General features: G+C 46.7%; 3 protein-coding genes across 3 annotated transcripts in view; 2 read left to right on the forward strand and 1 right to left on the reverse strand.

The window, feature by feature from the left end:
- LOC121836116 (immunoglobulin-binding protein 1b-like) overlaps nucleotides 1-5,205 on the reverse strand; it is an 89,318-nt gene extending 84,113 nt beyond the window's left edge. Inside the window, exons 1-2 of the mRNA XM_042290858.1 lie at nucleotides 5,072-5,205; nucleotides 4,429-4,541 (exon numbers count right to left, since the gene is read on the reverse strand). Of these exons, the coding sequence (XP_042146792.1) occupies nucleotides 4,429-4,541; nucleotides 5,072-5,194 (236 nt within the window). The 5' untranslated portion in view covers nucleotides 5,195-5,205. The remainder of the gene's footprint in view (nucleotides 1-4,428; nucleotides 4,542-5,071) is intronic.
- Nucleotides 5,206-5,388: 183 nt separating this feature from the next.
- Nucleotides 5,389-27,391, forward strand: part of LOC121836118 (protein FMC1 homolog) — an 87,438-nt gene continuing 65,435 nt past the window's right edge. Inside the window, exon 1 of the mRNA XM_042290863.1 lies at nucleotides 5,389-5,553. Coding sequence (XP_042146797.1) covers nucleotides 5,482-5,553 — 72 coding nt within the window. The 5' untranslated portion in view covers nucleotides 5,389-5,481. The remainder of the gene's footprint in view (nucleotides 5,554-27,391) is intronic.
- LOC121836117 (sentrin-specific protease 1-like) lies at nucleotides 25,568-26,636 on the forward strand. The gene has a single exon (XM_042290862.1). The coding sequence runs from the start codon at nucleotides 25,610-25,612 to the stop codon at nucleotides 26,633-26,635; it is 1,026 nt and encodes a 341-aa protein (XP_042146796.1). The 5' UTR covers nucleotides 25,568-25,609; the 3' UTR covers nucleotide 26,636.

Raw genomic sequence — 27,391 nt, forward strand, 5'->3', positions numbered from 1 at the left:
CTGCGGTTACAATAGTGCGGACGTCGAAGACCGCCTGGTACGTGACAAATTCGTCGTGGGGTTGCGGGATGAGAAGCTCTCTGACCAGTTGTGTCGTTCTACGAGGCTCTCTGCAGAAGAAGCACTCTGTCAGGCCCGTGTTCATGAGGACGCCGAAAAAGAGCGGCTGTCACGCTCCAGCGTTGCCCGCGGGAATACCGCCCCCGAAAACCTGAACGTCGACACCGCGAGACGCAAGAAGATAGCGACCAGTCAATCGGCACGCTATCACGGCAAATCTGAGCAGTCCGCCAGTTCAACTTGTGAGTATTGCGGACGTCACCTTCACTTGCAGAAAGATTGCCCAGTGCGGAAATCGTCTTGCCATTTCTGCAAGAAGCAGGGCCATTTTGCAGAAGTTTGCAAAGCTAAGAAGAGAAAAGAACTCTTGGGCTCCGTGGAGCTTCACGCAGTCAGCACACGGCATGCAAGATACACCGAGGTGCGCGTGAATGGTCATCTTTCCCAGTTCAAAATTGACTCGGGTGCGGAGATCACCGTTGTTTCACCCTCTTTTCCGGGGCTTCCTATTGTCCTGGATGAAGCCGACGGCGAGGTGTCGGGTCCCGGCAACCTACGTCTGAACGTTCTGGGGACTTTCAAGGCTACCTTGGAGTGGCGTGGCAAGTTCACGGTCCAGCGTCTCTACGTCGTGCAAAATCAGCACACGTCTCTTCTCGGACTGCCTGCCATTGGAGCTCTGGGCGTTATTCAGTTCCTGGACTCGACGGAATACGTTCCATCAACTCAAGCCAAGATTTTTCAAGGCTTGGGGGAACTCCAAGAGGAGTATCACATCCGTCTCCAGCCGAATGTTCGTCCATTTTCTCTGAGCGTTCCAAGACGGATTCCAATCCCTCTGCTAGGTGTCGTGAAAAAGGAACTGGATGACATGGAGGCCCAAGGTGTCATTCGAAAAATCGACACGCCAACTCAGTGGTGTTCCGGTCTAGTCGTTGTTCCCAAACCATCAGGAGGGTACAGACTGTGCGTGGACTTGACAAAGCTGACTCAAGTGATTCAGCGAGAACGTTACGTCTTGCCCACTGTCGAATACATACTGGGTCAGTTGGGTGAAGCTCAGATATTTTCCAAGCTCGATGCTAGGTCCAGCTTCCATCAGGTGAAACTTAGTCGTGACAGTGAAGAGCTCACGACGTTCATCACTCCCTTCGGCCGGTATTGCTACAAGCGTCTTCCATTTTGCATCGCATCGGCACCGGAGTACTTTCAACGCCTGATGTCAAGACTTCTTGAAGGTCTCTCGGGTGTCGTCAACATGATTGACGACATTCTAATTTTTGGGAGGGATCGTCGCGAACACGATCAACGTCTGGCCGATGTCTTGAGTCGCCTGGAACAAGCTGGGGTTACACTGAACGAGAAAAAGTATGAATTCCGCGTCACCTCTGTCAAGTTCCTAGGCGTTGTAGTGGATGCCGAAGGAATTTCGCCAGATGCAGACAAGATCAAAGCCATCAAGAATTTGATGCCACCAGAAGATATCAGCGGTGTACGCCGGTTGCTTGGGATGGCTAATCACATCGGACGGTTCATTCCACACCTTGCTGACGTTACCACACCAATTCGCTCTCTGTTAAACAAGAACAGCGTCTGGATGTGGGGTCCTAGCCAAGAGGAGGCTTTCGCCCGCCTCAAGTCACTGCTTAGCTCTGAAACATGCATGGCAAAGTACCACCCGCGCTACCCTACCGTAGTATCTGCAGATGCCAGTTCTTATGGTTTGGGAGCCGTGCTGCTTCAAGAGCAACCTTCGGGGACTCGGCGGGCTGTCGCCTTTGCTTCCAGATCCCTCACTCCCACGGAGGGTCGTTACAGTCAAACGGAGAAGGAGTCTCTAGCCGTAACGTGGGCCGTCTTACGGTTCGACCAGTATATTCGTGGTCTGAACTTCGAGGTCGAGACACATCACCTTCCTCTTGTCGCCCTTCTCGGAGGAAAGGACCTGGAGCTTTTGCCACCGCGGGTGCAACGCATGCGAATCAAGCTGATGCGTTATCAGTACAACATGAAGTATGTACCGGGAAAGCTCTTGGCGACTGCCGACACACTCTCACGAGCACCTTGTGACGCGCCAGCTTCGAAAGAAGTAGGGAGTGTGGAACTCTTCATTGGCGAAGTCTTCAAAGACATGCCGCCAGCGGTGGCGAGTCGACTGGAAGACGTCCGCCAGCACCAAACGCAAGATGGGGAGTGTTCCATGGTTGTAACTTACTGTGGAAGAGGTTGGCCCAGCAAAAACAAAGTGCCAGCTCACATTGCTCCATATTGGAAAAAGAGAGAATGATTGAGCGTCTACAAAGGCGTACTACTTCTAGATCGCCGCATCGTCATTCCGTCCGCTCTCCGACAGAGTATCCTGGCCTTACTGCACGAAGGGCACCAGGGCGTTCGCCGCTGTCAAGAACGCGCCAGAGAAAGCGTTTGGTGGCCGAACTGCAATTTACACATCGAACATCTTGTAGCCGAGTGTGCCAAATGCGCCGAAACCCGTGTGGTACACTCTGAGCCGATGATGCAGACTCCAACACCAGAAAGACCGTGGCAGCGCCTCGGGATAGACCTTTTCCAGCTAAAAGGACGTGATTACGTTCTGATTGTAGACTACTACTCAAGGTTTCCTGAGGTCATCTCTCTCGGATCTACATCTGCGCAAGCAGTCATCTCGGCTGTCAAGAGTTGCATGGCTCGCTATGGGATCCCGGACGTCGTGCGGTCAGATAACGGGCCGCAGTTTGCATCTCACGAGTTTGCAAACTTTGCTCAGGCGTACGGATTTCGCCATGAGACTAGCAGCCCGCGGTACCCCCAGAGTAACGGCGAAGTAGAGCGTATGGTGCGTACCGTGAAGGACTTGTTCGCAAAAAGTTCTGATCCGTACCTGGCCCTCCTAGCGTACCGAGACACACCTGGTAACAATGGCGTGTCTCCTGCACAGTTGTTAATGGGAAGAAAACTCCAAACTCGACTTCCTGGTTTACCCGAACGACTTGAGCCAGCATTGCCCAGCCATCAGAACTTTAAGGCGAGAGATGCCGCAAACAAGTTACAGCAGGCAAAGAACTACAATCGTTGGCATAGTTCAAGTCCTCTGACTCCCTTGAAGTTGGGGGAGGACGTGTGGGTTAAGGACGTCAATTGTCGAGGCCGTATACTCAGCCCCGCTCAGCGACCACGGTCATATGTGGTGGAAACGCCCAGGGGCACTCTGCAGCGAAACCGTCAGCATCTTGTCCCCTTCTCAAACGGCCAAGCAGAAGAAGAACCGTCGGCTAGTTCACAGCAGTCTATGCCTGTTGAGGGTCAACGAGTATCATCGCAAGAGCCTCAGCAAGAAGGACTTCGGCTGAGACGCACACACGTCGCGGTCGTGAGATTCGACCGCCAAGGCGATTGGACTTATAGATCTTAAGAGGGGAGATGTAGTGGGCGCTACTGAAGTGATGGTGTTTTTTCTTATTGCTCACCAGAGGACACCATCATTTATAGAAGATTATATAAGGAGCGGCGCGTGAGATTAAAGGTTTTTGGTTGTGGTCACGAGCTGGGCTGCTGTCACTTGGCCGTCGTCCGTTTTGAACGTTCCGAACAGCATCTTCCTCGCTTCTGGAGCGATTCTTCGCTGAAACCTCACCGAGGTATGTCAATCACCCGGAGAAATGCGGACGCTGCCAATGGCCACTCGACTTCGCTATGACGTCTGACCTTCGAGGAGGAGCGAGCTTTTGGAGGAGTCTGATTTTCGGCCGATTCTGTATCCGGGCCAAAGCCAAAAGAAAACAAACAAACATGGCGAACGACAAGCGGGGAAGCGGTCAGTATGGGCGACGAGTCTTGGTCCTACTTGGTTGCAAGTGTGTGAATGGCGGTTTAGCAGTACGGGTTGTTGGCGCGGTGAAGATTCGTCAACAGTCGTGAAAAGTGCAAGCACCGCATATAAACATGATGATTGGGGATAACTTTCTTTATTAACGGTACAAATATGTGCGAAATGCTTCGAGATCATCTGCCTGTTTTTTGATGTTCGCGGTCTTTCACGGGTTCGGCAGGACTACTGAACCCAGTGAGCCGAATCTTACGAAGTTCATTGAGTGGGATTAATAAAACAGACAGTCTCTTCACACTGTGCATACTTCATATCATTTTGATGCGAAACGCTTGGTATTCTTGGTGCAGATGACCAGGTTTGGCGAAATTCTCGTGAGTCAATACGTCACCGGTTTCGCGCAACAAATTCCACGTGTGATCAGGCCGATTTTGCGAAATCTTGGTTTCGCTAAACTCTGGCACATCAAAAAGACGCATCGTATGAATAAGCCTTTAGTCACGCGTGTGGACCGAACCAACAATGTCGTGCACGCTACGCACTTGAGATGAGCCGTTGCCACTTCGTCGATTTCTTCATTGCCGCTGAAGAGGCTGCACTGATTCACCAGATGCGTGGCACACTCCAGGTGTTTTGTGGCCTCGGTTACTTGGTCCTGCGGAGAGAAAAAAAAACAAGAGCCGCCACTGATCAACGAACGAGGTGCCACGGCGCCTCTAGTTTTCAGGTCTATTGGATTACACATATAAAGTGAGAGTTTGATTATTATGGGATTGTTGTTGTTTGTTTGTTTCCTGGGGGGTCGGCCAGGGGGGCTATGTTCGACAAATGCTTCGTTTCTCCTAAAAAGAAATGAAACCAATCAGACGCGATATCGTCACTTCCATTTCTTTTTAGGAGAAACGAAACTTTTGTCGGACATAGCCACCCAGCAGACGCTCTCGCGTACGGGCTATCGCCTATCTGCTTCGCCTCGCACGCCCCCCAGGAGACAGTTCGCTCTTTGTGCTAATAAAGGTTATTATTATTATTATTGCCCAGATCAAAAGAAGGCGCGCGGAAGCGGGAAGATACTGCCCAATATTGGAGTTTTAAAGACGCAAACAAAGCCCGGAGCGCAAGTGTCACCGCAAGTTCGTCGTCTTTTTCGGTATAACCGAACAAAGAGTATAAGCGGTTTTGTACCTGATAGGTCTTGTTGTTCGCACTCTCCGAAGACTTTTCGATAATTGAAAATTCTCTGAAACCTTTGTCAAAATGCTCATTTAAACTGCTAAGATCGCTCGCATCACCCGCATCGTCCGCCATGTTGACGAACGTTGCGCCACCTGGCCAGATCTGGCGTTGCAGTGTACAGTGCCCTTTTTGTGGATCGAGCGAGCAAATACAATCGAAATCATTGCCGCCGCAATTGCATTATTGCTGCGCAAAGTAAAATTTAATATACGGTGCTTTTAGCCCCCACTTAGATCGCTCACTTGTCTGTTGCTCTTGGTCAGCATCATTACCCAGCGACCCAGCGCTGGCCAATGGTGTAGTGAGGTCGAGGAGGCGCGAGCCAGAAGCGAAGTGCGAGGTCGGGTAAAGTCGTTAAAATGGCCGCCTCCAAGGAATCGATTCTTTTGATTCGTGGAGTTCTGAGAGAATTACGGAAAGCATTCCCGGGGGTACGTAGACACTTTCTTTTTTTTTTTTTTTCTTTCATTATGAAAACGCGAGTCTGGACGCTGACGTACGGTAGTCGCTTCTCTTCATGACGCTGTTTTGAACCCGTGCGTTCACTTGCAATTCGTTCCCGACCCGGGCCGATGCCGCGCGTCTGAAAAGTGCGCATGGCGTATTTTTGCGGCACTTTCCAACCCGTTCCCCACGCTACTATTACACGACGAAGTAAGTTGGGTATGAGTATCGGAAGAAACACCTCAAAAGTAAGTGAGAGTCGTTATGACCGGTGTTCGGGTGGAGCCGTTATGTAACATTCCTCCACGTCTAGGCTGGGTTAATACCTACATTGTACGTACAGTACATAACTTCAGGCACTGGTAGTGTTAAAAAAATGTTGTTTGTTTTATTCTTTAGACGGTTGTCTAACAACACGAAAGGCTCGCTGAGAGCGTGCGGCCGAGGCAGGCGCGGTTTGGCGATGCCCGTGTCATTCTTTGGTGAATGAACGAGCTCGTCAAAGCAGATTCATCTTCATTGGATCGCTTCACTTTCCCTCCTGTGACAAATGGAACCTGGCTTTTCTTTCTTTTTATGTATAGCAGCCATGCAAGCAATGCCTTCACCTAGCGGTTGATTCCCGCACTTTTGTTTGTAGAAGCACATGAGCCAACGTCCTGTTTTGGGGAGGGAACTGGAAAAAGTAGTATTTGATAGAGTGGTCCCAGTAAAGATTGTTTCATAAAAGTGATACTTGAGAAAGTGGCCCCAGAAAAAGCAGCCTCTGAAAAGTGGTCCCAGAGGTTATGGTCTGTGTTCTACGTGGGAAAAAATGGCCCCAAAGAGAGCTGTTATAAGGGCTCGATGCAGCACAGGCGGAGAAATTGCTTTCTGCCACCATCATTGTGGCTGAAGTCACGATTTAAGGCACGTGCCGTGTATGGATAGCCGCGCTGTGGTCGCTTCGAAAATGAGCTGATGATGCGGATAAGCTTTGGAGATGAGCATTGATTTCCTCTCAGCCGTCGTAGGGGGTCGATGGAAGAAACAGACTATTTGTATTGTCTGGTCGTTGTGCCAAGGATTTCTGGGTTGAGCAGCATTAACGGATGCAGAGTACTCCTCTGCACCAACTAGTTTCTGACAGGGGGCTCATGCTCTACTCCCTGTCTCGCCTTTTAGGTTAAATGAGCTGTGCAACAATTTCAGGGCATTGCTTAAATAATTGTGGAAGTTGATGCTTGACACTTCTGAAGTGAACTACAGAAAACAGATTTTGCCTGGATACCGTAGTTTTAGTTTAAAAAAAATGAAAAAAAATCCGTTTTTGTTGCCTCTCAACTCGTACGTCGTCTTCCGGGTCACGTGCGCAGTGACGTTGATGGGGTAGGCGCGGGGTTCCGGAAAAGTTCTCTCTTTAGAGCAATCAGTGAGCAGCGAGAACTCATCCGCTCGTGACCGCGTGACCACGTGCTGGCGGGTGTCACGCGAACAATATGGTGAAAGGAGGAAAGTCTCATCCGGGTCCGGCCATACCCGTCTGGCCCTGTCCCCCTCCCCCTTTGGCTTCTGGCGGCTGTTCGCGGTAGCAGAGAGAGCTGACGGTTTTGTGGACCTAGGATAGATAGCGCCACTAAAACTCCATATAATAACAGTTTTGTCGATGATACCAGGTTTTCGACGCATTCATATATATGTTTGAACGACAAGATTTATAGAAAAGTTACCTTTTATCGAGCAGGTATTCGCACAACTTGCTATCTTTCTACAAGATTCCCCATTGACGTCACACCGCGTGTTTCTCATGGCCGCCGCTCGCGGTTGCAGGTTTGGGAATATTCTAAGTTTTGCCTTGCTATTACGCGGCGGAATCTCAACACTTCGATAAAAAGAGGTGTGTTTCTGTCATTTGTGACAAGGTGAACAATATCAAAAGCAGAAGATGCCAATTCTTTCAGCGTTAATATCGTTGCACAACTCCTTTAATAGCTTGCCAACATGCCATTGGAGTGAGAGGACGTTCCCTAAATTTCGCGATGTTCATGTTCAAAATTGTAGCCCATTTTCGGGGACCAAGCACGACGTTCTTGAGTTTGAATGTTTTTCGTAATGCTTACCACTACCAATGTTTATGGGGGAGGTTATCCAAATTGAAAATAATGATTTCGTTTTCTCGCTGCTGACACCGCATGAATCCGATTCTCCTTTTGCGTTTGTTGTTTCGATCTTGCAGTCAGAAACGGGAATGGCTGCCAGTGCATACGACTAGCTTGTGATCTTACCTTGTCTCAAGCAGGAGTATTGAAAATAGGAGTCTTCAGTACTCCTTTGTCTTTTGCAGGAGTGCAGAAGACAGATGAGGACATAAAGAAGACAGTAGCGTGCTTTATATTGAGTATCAAACCAACTAGTCCACGTTAATATCCTAGCTCAAGCAGGAGGTCGTCCTTAACCTCCATTATCTAGTGAAGTATGTTACTGGACTACTTGGTGCATCTTTAGGTACAAAATAATAATGTGGAGAAGAGACAAGGGAATGCTGTGCAGGACATTAACTCTTCCTTTAGCACGTCATCACTCAGTTGGCCGGCTTTCCGAGGAATATAATTTCGCCCGTTACGACTGCAAAGCTTCTTGATGTGACGCTTCTTCGAAGAGCCGTCCACAAACACATATATATATATATATATATGGAGATATAAGAACATTTAAACAAGCACAATGACTGTTGGCAATGTGTCGATAGTCGCGACTATAAGAAACTGACCGGTGAGAACACCATGCAACGTGCAGCAAGAGCGGCAGGCAGGAGTGCACCTCGCAGATCTGTATGCATGCCGTGAACCCAACGCTAGAATCTCGCCGAGTCGCGGCATCATGCGAACACTTCCTATGGGTGGCTTGCACCAACGTCAGCTCGGTGACCATTGTGGGGGCCCTGCTGCTGAGTGCTTACCTTCTGCCGCATACATTTCCCATCACCGAGTTTGTTTTCCTCGGCAAGAACAAGTAGGAGTGACAACCAGCATGAAGCAGTGATATCACATGCAAGCCATGTGTACTAATGCTCCATCGCTTCACCAGAAGTTAGTCTGTACTTGTGTCCTTCATATTTTTGAAGAGAGAGGGGAAGGAGGCTGCACTTTAGTCGAGACAACTAAAGAAAAATCGTCACCGTTGAGGCTTGCTTCTTCCACTTAATAATGACCGGGGTGGAACGGCTGCGCCATTTTGCACCAGACGCATTTGTCTGCACCATCCTGCGCCATATTGCGGAAACTGCACCACAGCCAATATGAAATCGCAAAACATGCGCCAAAAAAATTGTATATTGTCTTGGTTTTGGTTTCTGTCAACTGGATTGGCAACAATGAGCTTTTTTTAGCTTGGTTGGCTTTGCAAGCCTTTCTTCTGTTTATTTTCCCTGTGTATCCCGAGTCAGAAGCGCGTGAAAAAACTCCCGGGTCGGATTCTGAGCGCTACATCGCATACGACTTGATAGTTGTCTTGAAGACTTCAACCATAAGCGGTTAAGCAAGTCGGCCGAGGTGAGATCAAGTCGTTCAGAGTCAGATTGCCTGAGGCTCTGCAGCCCGGGATCCGGATGTCAGCCAATTGAAAACAAATGAGCGAAAGATTCCTTTGAGTACTTCTTCGTCACAAGCTATAGATGCATTTTCGAGTTCCTTGGAAATCCAATACCTGATAAGTTCCAACCATTTCTGAAGTTGGAACCGCATTCCCGCAAGATAAGTCGTGATTTAATAGAACTGAAAACGCGGTCCGATCCGAAACCTTGCCGGCCAGCAGCTGTCACACGAGTGGTAGATCTTTGGGCGTGCATTGCTCCTGCTTATCGCTTCGAATACGGTAACTCCGGTAATCGTAGTCTGCTGCTTCAATATTGAATTGCACAATAGATTAAACTCAATATTTTTTGCCCTGTTTCTCAGTGCAACTGCACGCCCGTTGCTTACGCACGTCACATGGTTCGCACATATAATTACTATGTCGAGCATGCGTGGGTTGTGCGACAAGCAGTGCTAGTTTGCATTTTGAGCAGCTGAAAGCCACTCAGAAAATATCAAGTACACTGTTTTCAGTAATATGTGGTACTTGCTTTTTGGTTCTCATTAAGGTTCACAAAGTTTCAAGATTTTACATCTGTTTCACTGTTGCCCATCTACCTGTAGCCGGTAACAAGTCAAGAACGAAGTGGAAGCTCTTCCCACCTCTTTCCACTTTAATAGAGCGAACGCTAGAGAGGAGGTGACCTCCTCTCCACCGTTCGCTCCGCTGAGTCCGAGACCCAAGCTGAAGTGCAATAAAAACTGATCTGAGCCGCTCCTAGCCTGCTCCAGAATGTAGTTTTAGCTGCTCCCAACCTGTTCCAAAACAGCTGTTTCAGCTGCTCCCATGGCTGCTCCAAAGTACATTTCATGAGTTCCACCCAGGCACGTAGCCAAGGCCCGGCGCTCCCCCCCCCCCCCCCCCCCCCCCCTTTGAAACAAAATCCTGGCTATGTGCCTGGTTCCACCCCTGTAATAATGATAACGTCTAACCTCCTCCATCCAGCAGCCAGGCACGTTTCCGACTCTTGTCAAATACATGAGGAACTCGGTTTAAGTGTTCGAAGAGCCCTGCGCTATCGTAATCTTGAATCACAAGTGCCAGCCACGGCCGGTCAGTTCAATCACATCGGAACACGCTAGGTTGATTAGTGCTCGCAGCAGGCTTGCTATATGCCGACCTGTTGCACACTGATGTGTTATAACAGCAGATCTCTTATCTGGCCAGTTGGTTACTCTTCCGACATCTGCTCACATCTACGACAAAAATGGCATTGGCAATAAGCTGACAAAAAAATTGTGTAGTTGCTAAGTGATTGTCATACTTTCAAGTACCGTTATCAAAGAACACCAAGGAATGCAGATATTATATATTAATGTAAATGTTGCAAGTCGAAATCGGGCCAGGACTTGCCACCTTGCTACGTCACTGTGTCGTTACCGGTTATCGAAGAGGCCGTGTGTTGTAATGCAAAGAAGCGAAGGGTGCACATTACAACAATGGACAACGTAATCTAAACAATCCTACTTCATTTCAAGAAGCCCCTGCGAACAAATGGTCCAACCATATTCATTTGTTTTTTCATCAGAAGCTATAGATGTATTTTCGACTTCTTTGGAAATCCAATACCTGATAAGTTCCAACCATTTTTACTATGTAACGAGACACTATGGGAAATGGGTGTAGGACAAAGTGGTCTCGGTCAAAATGGTCCCAAGTGATTTTTTGACGCCTTGGGTGCTCTGATAGTTTTAGTGAGCTGCTACTCTGAAGTTTTATTCAACACTTATGTAATGCATATTTTACTTCATTTAAGATTTTCGTGATATATTTTAAGGAACAACTAAAGAAGTCTAAAACATAATTAAAGGTCTATGATCACTCATTCAACTTCATGGCTCCTATTTGCATAGATTGGAGCGTTTTACAAAGCTGGAGTCTGGAAGTCACTATGCCAATGCACATATGCACACTAAAAGTGAAGGTTACGATGTACTCTCTGCGCTTTATTGTACTATCCAGTGATAACGTACACAAAAAAGTCAGCGAACACCATTAGTATGTTTTGTCTTCAGCATTGTTTGACCGGTCCTATCAGCTGGTAGAGTCGGCTGCACTGTGACTTTAGGGAAACATTAAATGGAGAATTACAAGCATGGTGCCCTATGACAGCAAGCATGTGCAGCTGTGCGTGAACATAGCTTTGGCAAGCTTGAAATGGCACGGGCTCTTCCTTACGAGCAGAGACATGGTGGTGGCCAGTGGCATCGTTTGCAATTGTCTCTAGGTGTGGGAGGAAAATAGTCACCCTGAAACATATTCGTAAATTTTTAATTACTGCATTTGAGTTGCAAGACAACGAGACTAAAAGCTCTGCCTTCAGCGCGAGCTCGCTGGTGTCTGCAATGCTTTGGTTGCTTGTGCCTGTGCATTCACATTTCTGTTAGCAAGGGCAGAAAGCTTGTGCTGAAGGTAGAGCTTCTAGTCTCAGCTTAAAGGACACATGCAAAGGAAAAAAAAATTTTTTTTAGACAGCTTAGATGGAAGAAGGATGTCATAAAACGATTTTACAACGAAGAAACAAAATTTTTAGAGCTATATTTACGGCGCTATACGAATTTGTAGTTGGCGCTCGCGGGAGCCGCCGCTGGTCACGTGGTGGGCCCGCGCGCCGCCGCGCTGCGTCGCCGCCGCACGCTGAGCGTTGTGCGAACGCCGCTCCAACGCGTTTCTCCACGCCGCCGTCGCCGCCGCCGCACAAGTTCGCCTGCTTCGGGGCGCCGCCGCCGTCGTCTGACCGGCGCGCAGGTCTATCACGTCTGCTTGCGCTTTTTCAGGAGTTTTCTTTGGGCTCTAAAAGTTACTTATTCGTCTTGGTTTTTTGTTATACTTCAAACAAAGATGAATAAGTTACTTTTAGAGGCCATAGGAAGCTTCCGAAAGAGCGCAAGCACCACGTGATAAATAAAGACCAGTCACGTGATAAATACAGACCACTTTTCCGCGGTGCCCGCGGGCGCCAACTACAAATTCGTTTTGCGCCGTAAATATAGCTCTAAAAATTTTTTTCCTTCGTTTAAAAATCGTTTTATGTCGTCCTTTTTCCATCTAAGCCGTTTAAAAAAAATGTATTTTTCCTTTGCATGTGTCCTTTAAGAGCGAATGGAGTATAAGCGCAGCTACTGGCATGCAATGCATTTTAAGCTGAAAATGAACTTCAAAATGGTTAGCGTTTTTTTACATAAGTATTCAATAAAACACCTTCTTTTCTCTATGTTCAATTTGAATCAAGTAGAAACAATCGACTAAACCCCAAAGAGCAAACAAACTATCCCTCAAAATTTGCCAAGGACCATTTTGTCCGGGATTGCGCTTGGGACCATAATGTCCGAGGCCATTTTGTCTGGATCCTATGAGAAGCATGGAGGTTTCATTTCTAATGATGAACTTCGTCCCTACTATATATCACCACATTAAATTATTTCTAAAGATTGACATTCTGTAATAATTTGTGGGAGGTTTGGAACAATTGGTTAATATTGCCATAATACGAGGCAATTTGCATGCAAAAGAAGAGCACTGAATTTATATAATCAAATTAGAAATGATATGAACTACAACTAATGGAGTAAATGTGTGTGTCCTGCAATGACATGTTCTCAGAAGCAGTGCACATTAAAAAGAATCACCAGCTCGAACTCGATAGCTCACGGGGAAACTTCTCAGTTCGCCGTCTTTTTGGATGCTGGGTGCTTTTAGTGCCTGGGTGCTAAGTGGTGGTGACGGGGGTCATGCCAGTGGCTTGAGGCAGAGGTGAGGTGGCATCAGAAACATTTGCACCAGCAACGGCAGACGAGTGAAACTTTGCAGGAGCCTATAACATTTCCCGCTACGCCGTCTAGCCTGTCGTCTGCAAAGCAGAAAGAAAAAAAAAGCGCACGGTTGGGTGTTGCCGCGTGACTTCCGCCTCTCACTCTCTCCTCTCCACTTCTCCGACCTCCGTGCGCAGGTTTCGGTTTCGGTTTCGAGCAGTTGCATCTTTTGGCTTTATTAAAAATATACGCTACTCTGTTGCAAAATATTAATTGGGTAGTCCTCCGACACCATAATGAAGAGCCTGGCAAAAAATTAAAAATATTTTTTGGGGGTGACAGTGAAAGTTGTCGTCTATGCCCAAATGTCGAACAGAAAGCAGGCGGTAATAACAGATTCCTTCTCAAAATAAAGGTATGTCATAGGGAAACATTTTCCGCACAGTTTTCTTTGTTCTTTCAATATTTTGACTTTCGGATAATTCTGATATTTTTGCCGGTCCCACGAGATCCGAATTAACAAGGTTTTACTGTAGTAAGCAAGTTGCACTTGTGCAGGAAGGACACCGTCGAAACGGCAGTTGTTGTCTTCAGCAACGTCTGGGGTCTCCACCACCTGGCAGGCTTCTGACCGGGCGAAGCCGCTGTGCTTAAAGGGATTGTCTGGTCAAACTTTGTGTTCGAGAAAACAATTGAATATCATTGTTATTGCCTCGAGATGCGTCGTACATGCAATATCTGAATTTGTATGCCCTCTGCATGAGTAATTGAATTTATACTGCTCCAATCGCACTCTAGTGTAAACGCTGTTTTCGGTGGCAACATGGGAGCTCTGACGTCACACAACACAAAGCGAGCAGTTCTGTCTCGTCGTTTACCGGCGAGTGAACGCCTCAGCGTGCTTCGTTTTTGTTGTTGTGCTCAACTTGTTTCGTGGTTGGGTGCGATTTTTTTGCGCGGTTGAGTGCCACAACCACTGGGCAGCACATGCGAGCCAAGACATGACGTTCCACATTTCGCCAGATGTGCAGTGACGAGCAAAATGGATCGTCGCTGTGCGTAGGGACTGGGTTCCCGTCAAGATCGAGATGCCGCTTATGCAGCAATCATGTCGCAGAAGAAAGCTACGAGCTGAGCTCTAAGCGGACAGAAGGCTCGTAAGCTGAGGTGTGATGCTGTGCCAACGATATTAAACTATGTCCATCCACTCCTCGCCCAAATCGGATCAATCAATTTGTTTATGCAGCGAAGCCGAAACCAACAGCTAGACCACCTGGAAACGATGCCAGAAGTTGTATTTAGCACGCGTGCAGCCGAATTCCGTTTGACCCGCATGTGCTAATGGAGCGTGGCTACAATTTACCAAGCTCGTCCAAGCCAAGTGACGACATGCATGTGAACGATTTGCCGGTTGCTTTCGACCCGCGGTCATTGCCTCTGAGGGAAAGACCCGCAGCCTCAACACCGATCCAGTGGATCCGCCGATATCTGTACCGAGATACCGCTTCGTGTACCTAGTTGCCACTTCAGAGGTGAAAACTGCATCCTTTGCTTTGCAAGCGCTCCTAATTCGAACAGTGGCCGTCGCAGTTGTGTCTGTGCGAAATGGCATATGTTTGCTCAAAGCTTATGGCTGTTTTCGAGTAATAATCCTGGTAAAAGGTGTGGCTTTTTCTGTAGACGCTTGGGAACTGCAATAAAAGAACTGTATTTCAGTAGAGTACAGCCTAGGACAGTGGTTCTCAACCATCAATGTTTCGCGGACCCCTTGTGGATCGGCGGAAATGATGGAGGACCCCGTTCGTGGTGAGAAGAGAGGGAAGGTATAGGTTAAATATAATAGTGATTTAATAAATGAATATAACTCGGGGCTAGTGTGAAGTAGACCTCTCTTATTGGTGTTCACACGAAAACACACTCCCGAAAACTAAAACATTTCTTTTCGACCTAAAAAAAAATCTTTCATTGCCGGGTTTGACTGATGAGGCAGGGCTTCGCGGATTCTCATTTGAGAACCACTGGCCTAGGAGACTATATAATTCGAAACAAAATACAAGACATCCATCAACCGACGTTTATTTTCTCAACCATCCGACAAACCTTTGAGTTTTGTGACGTCACGCACCAGCTACGGATGGCAGCCATTGACACCGGTGAAATTCGGGGTGCAGTTCGTACATACGCTCATGAAAGGTTTAGGTAATAACGGGAGATCATATATCAAAATATCGTTTTTGCGCTCGTTATATATCATATAACGAGCGCAAAAACTTAAGTACTTCCGATTTCGACTGGACAACCCCTTAAAACAGTTTGTGATAATCTCACCAGGCATGTTGTTCCACACATACAACAATATCTGTATCGCGCTGTGGAGCAAAACTTCTTATTCCTTCGCAGCCTCGGTGCACAGCAACATTCGCTCCAATCGTTGCTTTCTGTATCTGCTTTTCACACACTGTGTTATCCCTTGACCCATGGGTCGAAGGGCAGCAGTAGTGTTCGGAGGCAAAAACACAACCTGAATGCACTCCAGTCCCTGCATGTTGGAGTGGGCGCTGCAATTATTGACGAACATCAACCTGGCGTTTCTTGAAGCGAAAGCGTTCGGTCTAGCTGGGGCAACCAATCTCGAAAAATTCCGGACGCCATCCAGGACTTCTGATTCGCTTGGTAGTCCACAGGGAGTTGGAATTTGTTTAAAGGTTTTTGAAACATCCCGGCCTTTTCACCTTTCCAATTGACGGGCCCAGAAGGCGTCGGCCGCATGAAGAAACGCACAAGTCGAGTGCATATTCACCTAACCTTCACGATGACAAGCAAAATACTTCAAGCTTTCTCGTTTTTTTTGTTGTTGTTTTCTTTTTCTAAAAAACAATATAAGCTTTTTTTTTTTTAACTTTTTCAGTTTTGATAACTGCAAAATTACAGTCCAGTTTAATGAGTGGAAACTATTATATATGCAATCTTACAGTGTTTTATGATTGAAATTATAATTTATTTTCAATTATATTTTATATCATATTTATGGCGGAAGAGAGCCACCCCCAAGACAAGGTACAGGCAACAGAAACTATGCACATCTTTCAAGTTATCTCTTTCATTGTATAGCTGTCAGAGGAGCTTCAAACACTCAGTGAAGTCGATTCGGGTTTGAGATGAAGGAAGCAGGTTGCTATTTTCCCTAAACGGAGTTTCGAAGTGATTTAATAAATTGGTGCTGCTAGGACAGCATTGCTAATCTACCATTTGCTCAAATGAACACCGCCATTCGCTAAGGTTTCGTTTGATGAAAAATCATGGGCGGGTTTTCGTTCGATCAAGTCAGTGCCTCCCAGGTCGTACCCAACTCAACGTTAATCACGGCACATGGTAGTGTGTTGATACTTCAAGATTTATAGTTTCTACCATTTCGACGAAATGAATAGTACCTGTAGAAAGTAACTTCACTCGGATACAAGTTACTGGAAAATGTACCTAAGATACAGATACCGAAAAATGAAAGCACCTAGGTTTGTACCTCAGGCACGACAAAAGTACCTAGATACCGATTTCCACTTACTTGTACCTACATACTTTACAACCCTGGTCACAACCCTAATTTTAGGTTTTTGATGGCAGCAGAGTTTGGGAAGTACTGAACTAAGGAAATGTTTGTAGCTGCATTTCTGTAGGGGGGAAGGACATGTGCACACCCGTGGCACTTTCGTGAGCTCAGCTTTCAATTTTACTGAAGACTGAAACATTTGTCCGAAAAAGTGAACCAAAAATAATACAGAAATTAGAATGTGTGAAACATTTTCTATGTTTTCATCGAACCAGCCATACGAGGGGTTTTACTGCAGGGAAATCACAAATATGGTTTTGTTAAAGGGGCCCTGCAACAACTTTTTGACTGGTTTTTAATTTGCACCGATCCTGAGCGCATTGAACGTGGTAACTTAATGAATCTTTTTTTTTTTGCCAAATTTCGCTTTATTTCAAAAGTTATAGGCAAATTAGAATTACAAAAACAAGCAAAAAAATAACCTCTTCATGACGTTGTAAGTCCTAGAGAAGGGGTAGTGAGCTAATCGCGCGGTCACGGTTGCCGCACCCCGTGTCGACGGCTCGAGAGGGCGCCACTAAAGCACGTGTTAGATAGGCTGTATGAAGCGGGCAGCCAGGGCGGCTCGTATTGCATTTGCTGCACAATTAAAGACTAATTCGGCATGACACTTCATTGGTCACAAACGACAGGAAATGCGGGGTAACTATCAGTTCAGAACGGGAGCCACTTTGCGCTGCCTTATTGCCAAATGGCCAAATCGCCAGCAAAGCCCGCACCGAAAGCCTTCATAACGCTCGGATCCTCGAGCCGGTATACGACCTCAGCGCCGCCGCGTACATCCAGGAACTTTCTACACCCGCCGTTCGTTGGCACCTCATTCCACTAGCTCTTTCTAGTATGCGCAATATTTTCCGCCGCTTGGTGGCGGGTATGTCAACGGGTCATTTCTTGTTTCCGTACTTTATAAACTGCATTTGTTTCTTTTCTGATCTAAAATACTGAAAAAAAAACTACTTTCATACATAATTGAAACAATTCGTGACACTTATATTTTGTATCTCGACTAAAAAAAAAAGATTTTAGCAGTTCTGACTAGTAGTAAGCCCAGGACCAAAGACGTCACATATCGCGCGCTTTCGGCAACGCGGGTCGCCCTCGTAGGTGGAGGAGGTTTCTGCGTCATCCGGTTAAAATATGACGCACACACTGATATTTAGTTACTCTCTCCGTGCCCGTTGGCTTGCCCGAACCCCAAGAGATGTGGAAACCGCAAAAAAGGTAGACGCTTAAATATGATTGCAGGGCCCCTTTAAGAGTGCATTTCTAATTTGTGGTAGCGTTCATGAACAAAAGGGATACTCAAGTGGCAAAAATGATGACACAGCTTTTCAGGTGCTTGTCCAATTTTTGGCCTATTTCTTCAGATGTGCTTGATCCTTAAAGCGGTATAGAAATGAAAATTAAAATGAAATGGGTTAAATATGACCTATGATATCCGTAAATGACAGTCGCACATCCGTATTTTGAGCGGATGGCCATATTTTTTGTTTTGAGCGTCCGATTCTATCGAGCGCTACGAAATCGGCCATTGAGGCGTGCACTGCGTCATGGGAACTCCATTGCAATCATGAAGTTAGGCTCCTCAGCACAGCCAAGGGCTGGCGTGATTATGAGCGCCACCATGCGGTGGCTTTCGCTTGTTACACAATATTGCATTTTGGAGTGGTGCAGGATTGCACAGCTGCACGGCAACCGTCGTTGCCTATTGTCCTTGTAGTCCGCGGTGCGTTCTGCCATGATTTATGAACTCAAGCGGACAAGGGTTTTGACTACAAAGGGGACTTGGAAGACGTCAACGAGGTCGGGTCGTCACTTTTGCACATGGTGACAGACAGGTGATTCAGGCTCGTACCGTACAAACCATCCAACAGACTGACTGTCCCCCCGATAAATCTGAAGGGGACCGGTGTCGCCAAGAAATGCCTCACATTTAATAATGATTGGCCAACTTCGAGGTATGCACTATTAGGTGTTTTATTAACAGTGTTTTATTAACAGCGGATATCTGCAGTAAACGGGCGGATGCGGATAAAAATTACAGATCTTGGCGGATTGCGGATCGGATGCAGACGTCAGGGGCTGCGGATGCGGATATCCCTGGATCCGGATCTAAATGTTTGCCCGGTGGCATTCAGTTCGTCGACTGACGTTTCATCTACCAATTGTTTCGTCGACATGCAACGTTTGATCGAAAGGCTTCTCTTGTTTGTCTTATCGAAAAACCTGAGGCATTTCTTTGCACACAACCCTGCTATTTTCGTAACAAACTTTTTGCGTCTCACCTGGATTACAGGGGGGAGGGGGTATGGTTTGGTAAAGCTCGCCTTAATGATTAGTTCGCTAGCTTTTAGCGGCTTGGTGAAGAAATGCGTTGTCAACAAAACGTCGCAGGGGCATGCACCCACAAAACGTACAGTGTCGACGAACCGTGTGTCCATGAAATGTATGTCCATGAAATGTATGTCCATGAAAAGTTATCCACGAAACATATTTCCACAAAACGCGTTTCGAAGGAACAATATGAATCCTAAGAAAGATCTGGTTCTTACTGAAGATTGCTTCAGTTAGTGCATTCCCTCTCGTCAAAAATGCTATCTATAGAAAAAGTAAAGATTGCAGGGCATCAATCGTCCCGAGAAAGCTAGTACATTGGCAGGGAAAGAGTAGAAACTTTCTCCGGGCAAAGAAAACCTCAAAACTACAAGTCGCAAGAAAGTAGAAGAAACGTCCCTCTCTCCGCAAAGAGTAGTGTGGTCATAATTCCAAAAACAAAAGAAGTGCCTCGACATCTTTCATGTGCACTTCTGGACAAAGTGTCGAGGACTTCTAGGACGATCACATAACTGAGATAATTTTTCTTTCAACGTGCAGTTTCTCAGGAAGGCTGATCGCTTTTAATATAAATACGATGAAACTGATAATGATAAAATGACATCCCCTTTGAATGGTGACCCAAAGATTTCTTTGTACAAAGATAATCAAACAACTTAAAAAAAGCTTTTTGTATTTTTTTTGTATTTTGTTTTTCATTCTTGCTTGATGTTATGTGACATACAATGAATGTCTGGATTGTGAGTTGGATGTGGTTCCAGATTTTGCAGATGCAGTTCTGATACGGATACAAAGTATGCGGATTGGATACGGAGACAATAATGTAAAAAGTTCGCGGATGCAGTTTGGATGTGGATAATCAAACTTGTTTGCGCAGGGCTCTACTCACTTACCGGTTTGTTTCGCTTCTCGTGCGGTTCACTGAGCTCCTCTGCTCTCCTTCTCTTAGAAAAAAAATAATCGGCAGAACCCCTGGCAGCAACCGAATATTCTTGGTGGAAATACCCGGACTCCTGAGGGCAGTGGGTCACCTTTCATAGTCCTCGTCACAAAAGTGGTGACTGCACAGGTGATCGGATTTCATTGGCGCCCGAGAGACGATGGACGCGCGAGACGGATCCGCACCCTTCGGAATTTCTCATCAATCGGAAACCCGTGGGCCGGCATCTCGCAGTTCAGCACGCTGTTGCCGCAGCCCTCTGCCATGCAATAGCGCGGCATCCTTCACGCATTGTGCGCCACGCAAAGCAGTGCGATTCCATCATTGCGCTCACGGCTAGGGTATATATATGAGTTTGGTGTAGGGTGGCGCCACTGGCGGTAGGAGCAACACATCACAATCCGCCAACAAAGCTTCGACCCCCCAATTACCAGGTACAAGTGGGAAATCGTTTTTTTTAGTTTTAAAAATACTTTTCTTGCATTTACTAACAAAAGACTGATGTTTGTCAAGTGCTGATGCGACGTGGTATATTCCTAAGCAATAAAATAAACCTTAAATTTTGTTTCTGTACCCCTGAAAATGTCCGTGGTTAACTGAAAAGCTAGAGGACATAAGGTAAAAAGAGTGTGTACAGATGTTACTGATACAGGAAAACTTTTGAAACTTAACTATTTGGGTGTCTTCATGCTGCGCACATCACCACATTTGATCGACAGCATTCGTAAATGATGGCAGAGATACTTGAGCAATGCACTTAATTGCAAAAAAACTTCTTTTAGTATTTTTTTTTTTTTTGCGATTTACGTTTTAGACAATAGAAAAGGTGGTTTTATGTATTCATACGTGTAACGTAGCATAAAATTCCATAATCTATAAAGTTCCCTCCCAAAGTGAAATTATAAAAGACACTTTCCACATTTAGGTGCCATCCAGTGGCAGCCTGTTGAGACTTCATCAATTATGTAGTAATAGCAGAAACTGGGGTCATTCTGTTCTGGCATCTCCAACCCTAATTAGCAGGAACTTAAATGTATACTGAAAGGAAGGTTTAAATATTTTTCCGATGTTCGGAAATAAGTTGAACATCATCTACCATATCTGCTGATGACAATCTCACGTCTGTATCTTCAACGGGTGGCCATATTCTTTAATCCAGACGGCTGATTCTCGCGAGTGCTCAAGGAGCGGCCATCGGAGAGCGCAATGCGTCACGGAAGACTGTGACGTCACGTTTCTCAGGATGGGCTAGGCGAAGCTGGTGTCGATATGAGCTTTGCCACTTGATGGCATCAGGGGGTTACAACATAGCCGTTTGAGACGACCGTGGTCTGGTTAGGAAATGCCAGCAGAACCAAAGGAGTGCCTCGCCCACGCTTCAAACTTCTTTGCTGACCCTTCAGTCTCATACCCTCTCCCCGCAGGAGTTGAATAGGCTTGGTAGAGAAGGGGAAATCCAGTTCGGCCAAGTTCGGCAAGGAACGTGTGCACGCAGCTTGTTGCCGGACCTCCACAGAGCAACGCTGCTTTTATGGGAAAGGGGACATTCAAATTAGCTTTGGGAACATTCACCGCGTGTAACCTGGTTATCCAGTCTGTTCGATTTAAATAAACTTTTGGGGCCTTTTTAAAGGGGTTCTTTAGAGATTTCTTATTAATGGTCGCTGATTTGCTTCGAAATCGGCTCAACACAGTGTAGACATGGCTGTACCAGTTCCCGAAGTATTGTTATAAAATATTTTTTGTTGCAAAGTTAGTGAATTTTAGAATTTTGTTTCCATCATGTTTCTAAAACTTGGAGCCCCTATTTCGAAGTGTGATGACAGAAATGGTACAAAGTGGGCATTAAACCACATCCCTAACTGATTATGAGACGATTGATGGTGGGAAGAAAATGCTTCGAAGCTAATTCATTGAGAAGCATGAAAAAAAAAATGAAAAAAAAACGCTCGACATATTTTGTTTAAGGCTACCTGCACGTCCTGAAAGTTTGTACCATTTGTGCCGTCACAGCACTGGAGAGCGTTTGGGAATTTGAAAGTGGTGTCGGCATCATCTTCATTTACGGTGTTCTCAATAGCCATCTTGAGTTTAGAGACAATAGATAGCATATAGCATACCTGCCAACTCTTCCGAACAACTTCCGAACAGTACGAATATGGACTCGTTTTACAATGTTACAAATCTTGCTTCAAATGCTAAAAAAAAAAAAATTTATTTTTTTTTGTAAATTTATTGGTGGTATTTTGCACCGCCACAAGAGGGCGATAGGTACCGTCCACGGCAGCGTCGTGGTTTTTACTATCCAGTGGCCACGGATCGAAAACCAATCCAAAGCTCAAAGCCTTTGTTCGTGTGTTCGGCGTGTTCAGACGTTGTTGGGCCTCGTTGTTTCGGCCAGTTTCAAGGCGAGAAGTGGGGCGTCTGTGTTCGTTGCACGTCTAACCGTAGCATTCTCCTGGTTGCTGTGGCTTCGCGGCGCAATGGCGAACTCCAAACCTCAAAAGAGGTACTTTCAGGTGTTCCTGAAGTCCTTCCTGCACGTCGGAATTTCCATGCTTCGTGCCGCCCAAAAAGCGAGAGAACTTTGGATTCTGTAGCACGTGCTCGTGTGATGTAACCGTTTCACACAGTGGCAAGGCTGACATTAAGCTGCACATTGCTGCCTTGCATACCCCCCCCCTCCCACCCCCCACCCCTCTCGCGGCCGCGGGGCTTTTACAAATTTGAAAGTCCACAAATTGGCAGGTATGATGGTAGTAAAGAATTCAGTCCGGGTATTCAGAAAATGAGATTTGTTTGGGTAGCTCAAGAAATGGCCGGAGCACCCCTTTAAAGGGGCCCTGCAACAACTTTTTGACTGATTTTTATTTTGCGCCGATCCTGAGCGCACTGAACGTGGTAACTTAATGATACCTTTCTTTTCTCAAAATTCGCTTTATTTTAAAAGTTATAGGCAAATTAGAATTACAAAAACAAGCAAAAAATAACCTCCTTCATGACGTCATAGGTCCTGGCTTGAGTGGCCGTGAACTAGATGAGGGATAGTGAGCTCATCGAGCGCTCACGGCTGCCGCACTCCGTGTCGACGGCTCGAGAGGGCGCCACTAAAGCACGTGTTGGATAGGCTGTATGAAGCGGGCGGTCAGGGCGGCTTGCATTGCATTTGCTGCACGATTAAAGGCTAATTCAACATAACACTTCATTGGCCACAAACGACAGCAAACACGGGGTAAATATCAGTTCAGAATGGGAGCCACTTCCCGCTGCCATACCGCGAAACGGCCAAACCGCAAGGGAAAGTTTCTCGCCGAAGGCCTTCGGAGCACTCGGAGCCGGTCGGATTCTCCTGTCCATACGACCGCAGCGCCGACGCGTACATCCGGGACCTTTCTACGCACGCCGTTTGTCGGCGCCTCATCCCACTAGCCCTTTCTAGTATGCGCCGTTTTTTCCGCCGCTTGGTGGTGGGTATGTCGACGGGTCATTTCTTGTTTCCGTACTTTATTAACTGCATTTGTTTCTTTTCTGATCTAAAATACCGAACAAAAACACTTTCATACATAATTGAAACGGTTTGCGACACTTGTATTTTGTATCTCGACTAAAAAAAAGATTTTAGCGGTTCTGACCAGTAGTAAGCCCAGGACCAAAGACGTCACATATCGCGCGCTTTCGCCAACGCGGGTCGCCCTCGTAGGTGGAGGAGGTTCCCGCGTCATTAGGTTAAAATATGACTCACTGATATTTAGTTACTCTCTCCGTGCCCGCTGGCTTGCCGGAACCCCAAAAGACCTGGAAACCGCAAAAAAGGTACACGCTTAAATATGATTGCTGGGCCCCTTTAAGCAAAATATTGGTGTCTCTGTGTGGTAGTCGGAACAAAGTCGACATTTAGGCCAGGTCTCCAAACCGACCGTCCCGTGGCTAGCCGCAATCTTTCCAATGAAGCCTGGCCCGTGGTCCGCTTCCAGCAGGCCCGCTGCTACCGGTGTTACAATAAGTGTGTTTAAAGAAATGGCACCGTAGCACGCACCAACCGCATAAACATACCAGAAAAAAGATGAGAGAAAGCTACCGTAAGGCATGTCCTCTCATCATATTATTCACTGGGCATATTGTCAACAGCAGCACCACCATTCTTAGTACCATGTTTTCTATCTGTGTAACTACTTACGTTCAAATTTCTTTGCATTCCCATATATATTGTGCTTGGTGTACCCTGTCATATCTACTACATATTGTCAGATCACTTGATGCTGACAATACACTTTATGAGTCATTTCTGGTACATTTTCTGGATCCCAATTATTGTGTAATGTGATAATTAGCTAAATATAGAATTTTATAACAAAGCATATGTATTTGTGCACCCTAAATTATTTTTTTTAATGTTTACTCCAACTTTAAATTTTTGATTGAAATGCTTACAGTACATCTAAAATTCTTAATCTTGTTTTTTTCTAACTCATTTTGATCACCGTAAAGTACCGAGCAATCACCCACTCAGAATTCGGAGATAATCACGCAAAAGGGGGAGATGGTTCCTTGTTTGGTCACAAAGTTTACCTATATTTGTACCATCCATATTGTTTTAGACGTTACCTAATGAGGGGCTGAGCACTTAGTGTGGAATGGGCAGATGCTCAATATTTTACGGTATTCGTTTTCCGTCCCTCGAGACAGCTGGAGAGCCTTGATCCAGCCCCTTAACCAAGTCGTTCGCAGGCTTCTGATTTAGACTATAAAATAGGCACAACAATTTCAATTCAGTACCCCTTTAGGTCATTGTAAAACATTATAGAATGATAATGTCTCTTGCAAGGTGGCTTTTTGATCTGTTCTCGATTTACAACCTTTATCATAAGGGAAGAGCACGACAAATTTGTTTTGTTTTATTACCTACGCAAAAGCATTCTTTCATGCAAATGAAACACATCCACTCTGCTTCACATTACTGCCAGCACCTGTGCTCGGCAAGAGTGTGGTGGGTGTATCTTGTTGGCCACGCGTATGGTAGTAACATTATGGCAATTTTAGGGGTAATTAAAGGAAAGCCAGTATGGAAAGTTAACGGAGTGCATAGCACATAAGGCACCACAACGGCAACAAATGCTTTCAGGCCGATGATGTGTTTTCGTGAGAAAAGTGTGGCAGATTTGGAGAGTAAGAGCATATCTTAACCATCTTATGCCACCATTAGTCAGGAACAAGATGGCCAGGCTGACCTTTTTAAACAAAGGGTAGGGGTATTCATCTTCCTTGACAAAAATCAACTTGAAATTTATATTTAAAAAAAAAAGGCATGGGGAGGGTGATGGGGAGGTACTTGCACATGCACGGGTTCATGCTAGTATGCAATGACAGTATAATGTTCTCATCGCTGTATTATGAATTTATTGCATTGACTTTTGAGTGCATCACTTGAGCGCAGCAGCAGTTTTAGGCTTATTCAGAGTTGCAGTGTGTCTCTCTGCATGGGTGCCCATTTTCCCGCATTTCCTCGTCGCGCGTAACATCTGGACGGGTATAATCGCAACCGCTTTCAGCAGAGCATCACCCAAGCCCTACCCAGTGAAATGCACAAAGCCGTGCCACCGGACATGTTAAAAGTGCCTCCGAGCCTCTCTAGCAAACGTCACGAGGGGAAAAATTGCAATCAGTGTCCGGTTGAACCAAGGAGGAGCCATCCGGAGCTTTGACCCCGCCCCTCCCCCTCATTGCAGGAGCGGCACTTCCGGTAGGAATCCCCTTCCCCGGGCACCCCTCTCCCCCTGCGTGCCGTTGCCCCATGGGAGATGGTGCCAGCTTGGGAGCTGGTCAGGCAATCGGACTCCTCTTGCACGTGCCGCGAGGTCAACTGGGACTTTGAGTGCTGCCCCCTCTTGCAGCGGAACCTCCGCAGACTGCAGGACATCATGCCCGGTCCCAGCACGGGCAAAAGCGTGGACGACATGCGCAGGCTGACGCGCGAGTGTTTTGTGGCGCTCCGGCGACTGGAGGACTTGCCGGGGGTTCGCTTCCAGAACCACGTGCCCCCCGAAACAAAAAGTGACGCAAACAGTTCCACGTCCTCTCGGGACCTCCACTGCCCCGAACATGGCGCGCAGCTTAACGGTGACGACGTGCAAGTCGTCGGAGGGACAGACGAGGACTCCCTCCGAGACAGGGTTCGCAGCACGATCCGGCGCAGCCGTCACGACCCGCAGCGGGTCCTTACGCGCAAGCTTGGCTACAGCGTCACTGTCAGCGACTTGCGTACGCTGTTGGGCACCAACTGGCTGAACGACGTGGTGATAGACTTCTACATGGGGCTGATTGTGGAGCGTGCGAGCCTGGAGCAGGGGGGCATGAGGGTGCACGCCGTGACCACGCACTTCTTCAACGTGCTACGTAGCCGGGGCTACGACGCGGTGCGCCGCTGGACTGAAGGTGTGGATTTGTTCGACGTAGACCTAATGCTGGTGCCTGTGCACGACCAGGACCACTGGTCCCTGGTGGCCCTGTGGATGCAGGAGCGGACGTTCTCGCTCTACGACTCGATGGGGCGCGAAAACAAGCCGTGCTACCGGACGCTCATGGAGTACCTGCGGAATGAGCACCGGGACAAGAAGCGGCGGCCCCTGGTGGAGCCCGACGGAGGCTGGGCCTGCCAGTTTGCCAAGAACATTCCCATGCAGAGCAACACGCACGACTGTGGCATGTTTGTCTGCCTCTATGCGGAACGATTGGTGCGCAACGCACCTTTCGACTTCTCAGCGAGGGACATACAGCGGCTGCGTTACCGCATGGCTTACGAGATCCTTACGGGAAAGCTGCTCTGATGTACGGACAGTTTTAACACTCCTGTAGAGCTTCGAGAACACTGATGATGTTGGACCTGTGCCGAGAGGAAGTGAGGTGACTTGCCCGTAAAAGAGTTGGGAGGAGGGGGGACCTAAAAAGTGTTTGTGCCACCGTCCTGTAAAAGCTGGGAAGTTTTCCTTTGACTCACTTATAAGAAAGAGCTCAGTTTCATGTTTTTCTTTTTTTTTTTTTTTTTTTACAAACTGTTAGAGTTTTGTTTTCTGCTGCTGTGCTCAGTGTGTAATGCTTGCCCTGCTGCAGGTTTCCATGTACGTCATCTTGTCATTGCTTTTTTCTATAGAAATTTAGGATTGCGACAGGCCGGGCAGGCGTAAGAAATGGCAGGCAACTGTCATTTATTTATCCCCACTCTAAACATCATTCTAGATAAACGTTTTTCCTTAAGTCCATTGACCCTCTGTTTTTATACAATGTATTTGTGATTCAACAATGTCTTAGTCTTTTTCTTGTGATGGGGGGGGGGGGGGACAGCTATGCACATGCCATCTTCACTCTGTTTTGGGGTTCAGTGGACATTAGATGGAGCGATAATCATAGCAGTAAGTTGGATAACTCTCTAAGGCCTCTTAAAGGGTAATGGCAAAGAAAAAAAAGTTTTTTTAAACAGCCTAATTGGGACAAGCATGAAACAAAACAAATCTTCTGCGAAAAAAAACAAATTTTTTTGCAATATTTAGGCCACAGTACGTAATTTAGTTGGAGTCACCTCTCCA

This window comes from Ixodes scapularis, unplaced genomic scaffold (assembly GCF_016920785.2).
Source record: "Ixodes scapularis isolate PalLabHiFi unplaced genomic scaffold, ASM1692078v2 PGA_scaffold0__279_contigs__length_252992795, whole genome shotgun sequence".
In the NCBI taxonomy this organism is placed as follows: Eukaryota; Metazoa; Arthropoda; class Arachnida; order Ixodida; family Ixodidae; genus Ixodes; species Ixodes scapularis.

Coding starts and splice junctions, on each gene's coding strand:
- LOC121836117 (XM_042290862.1), top strand. CDS start 25,610: ATGGTGCCAGCTTGGGAGCTGGTCAGGCAATCGGACTCCTCTTGCACG.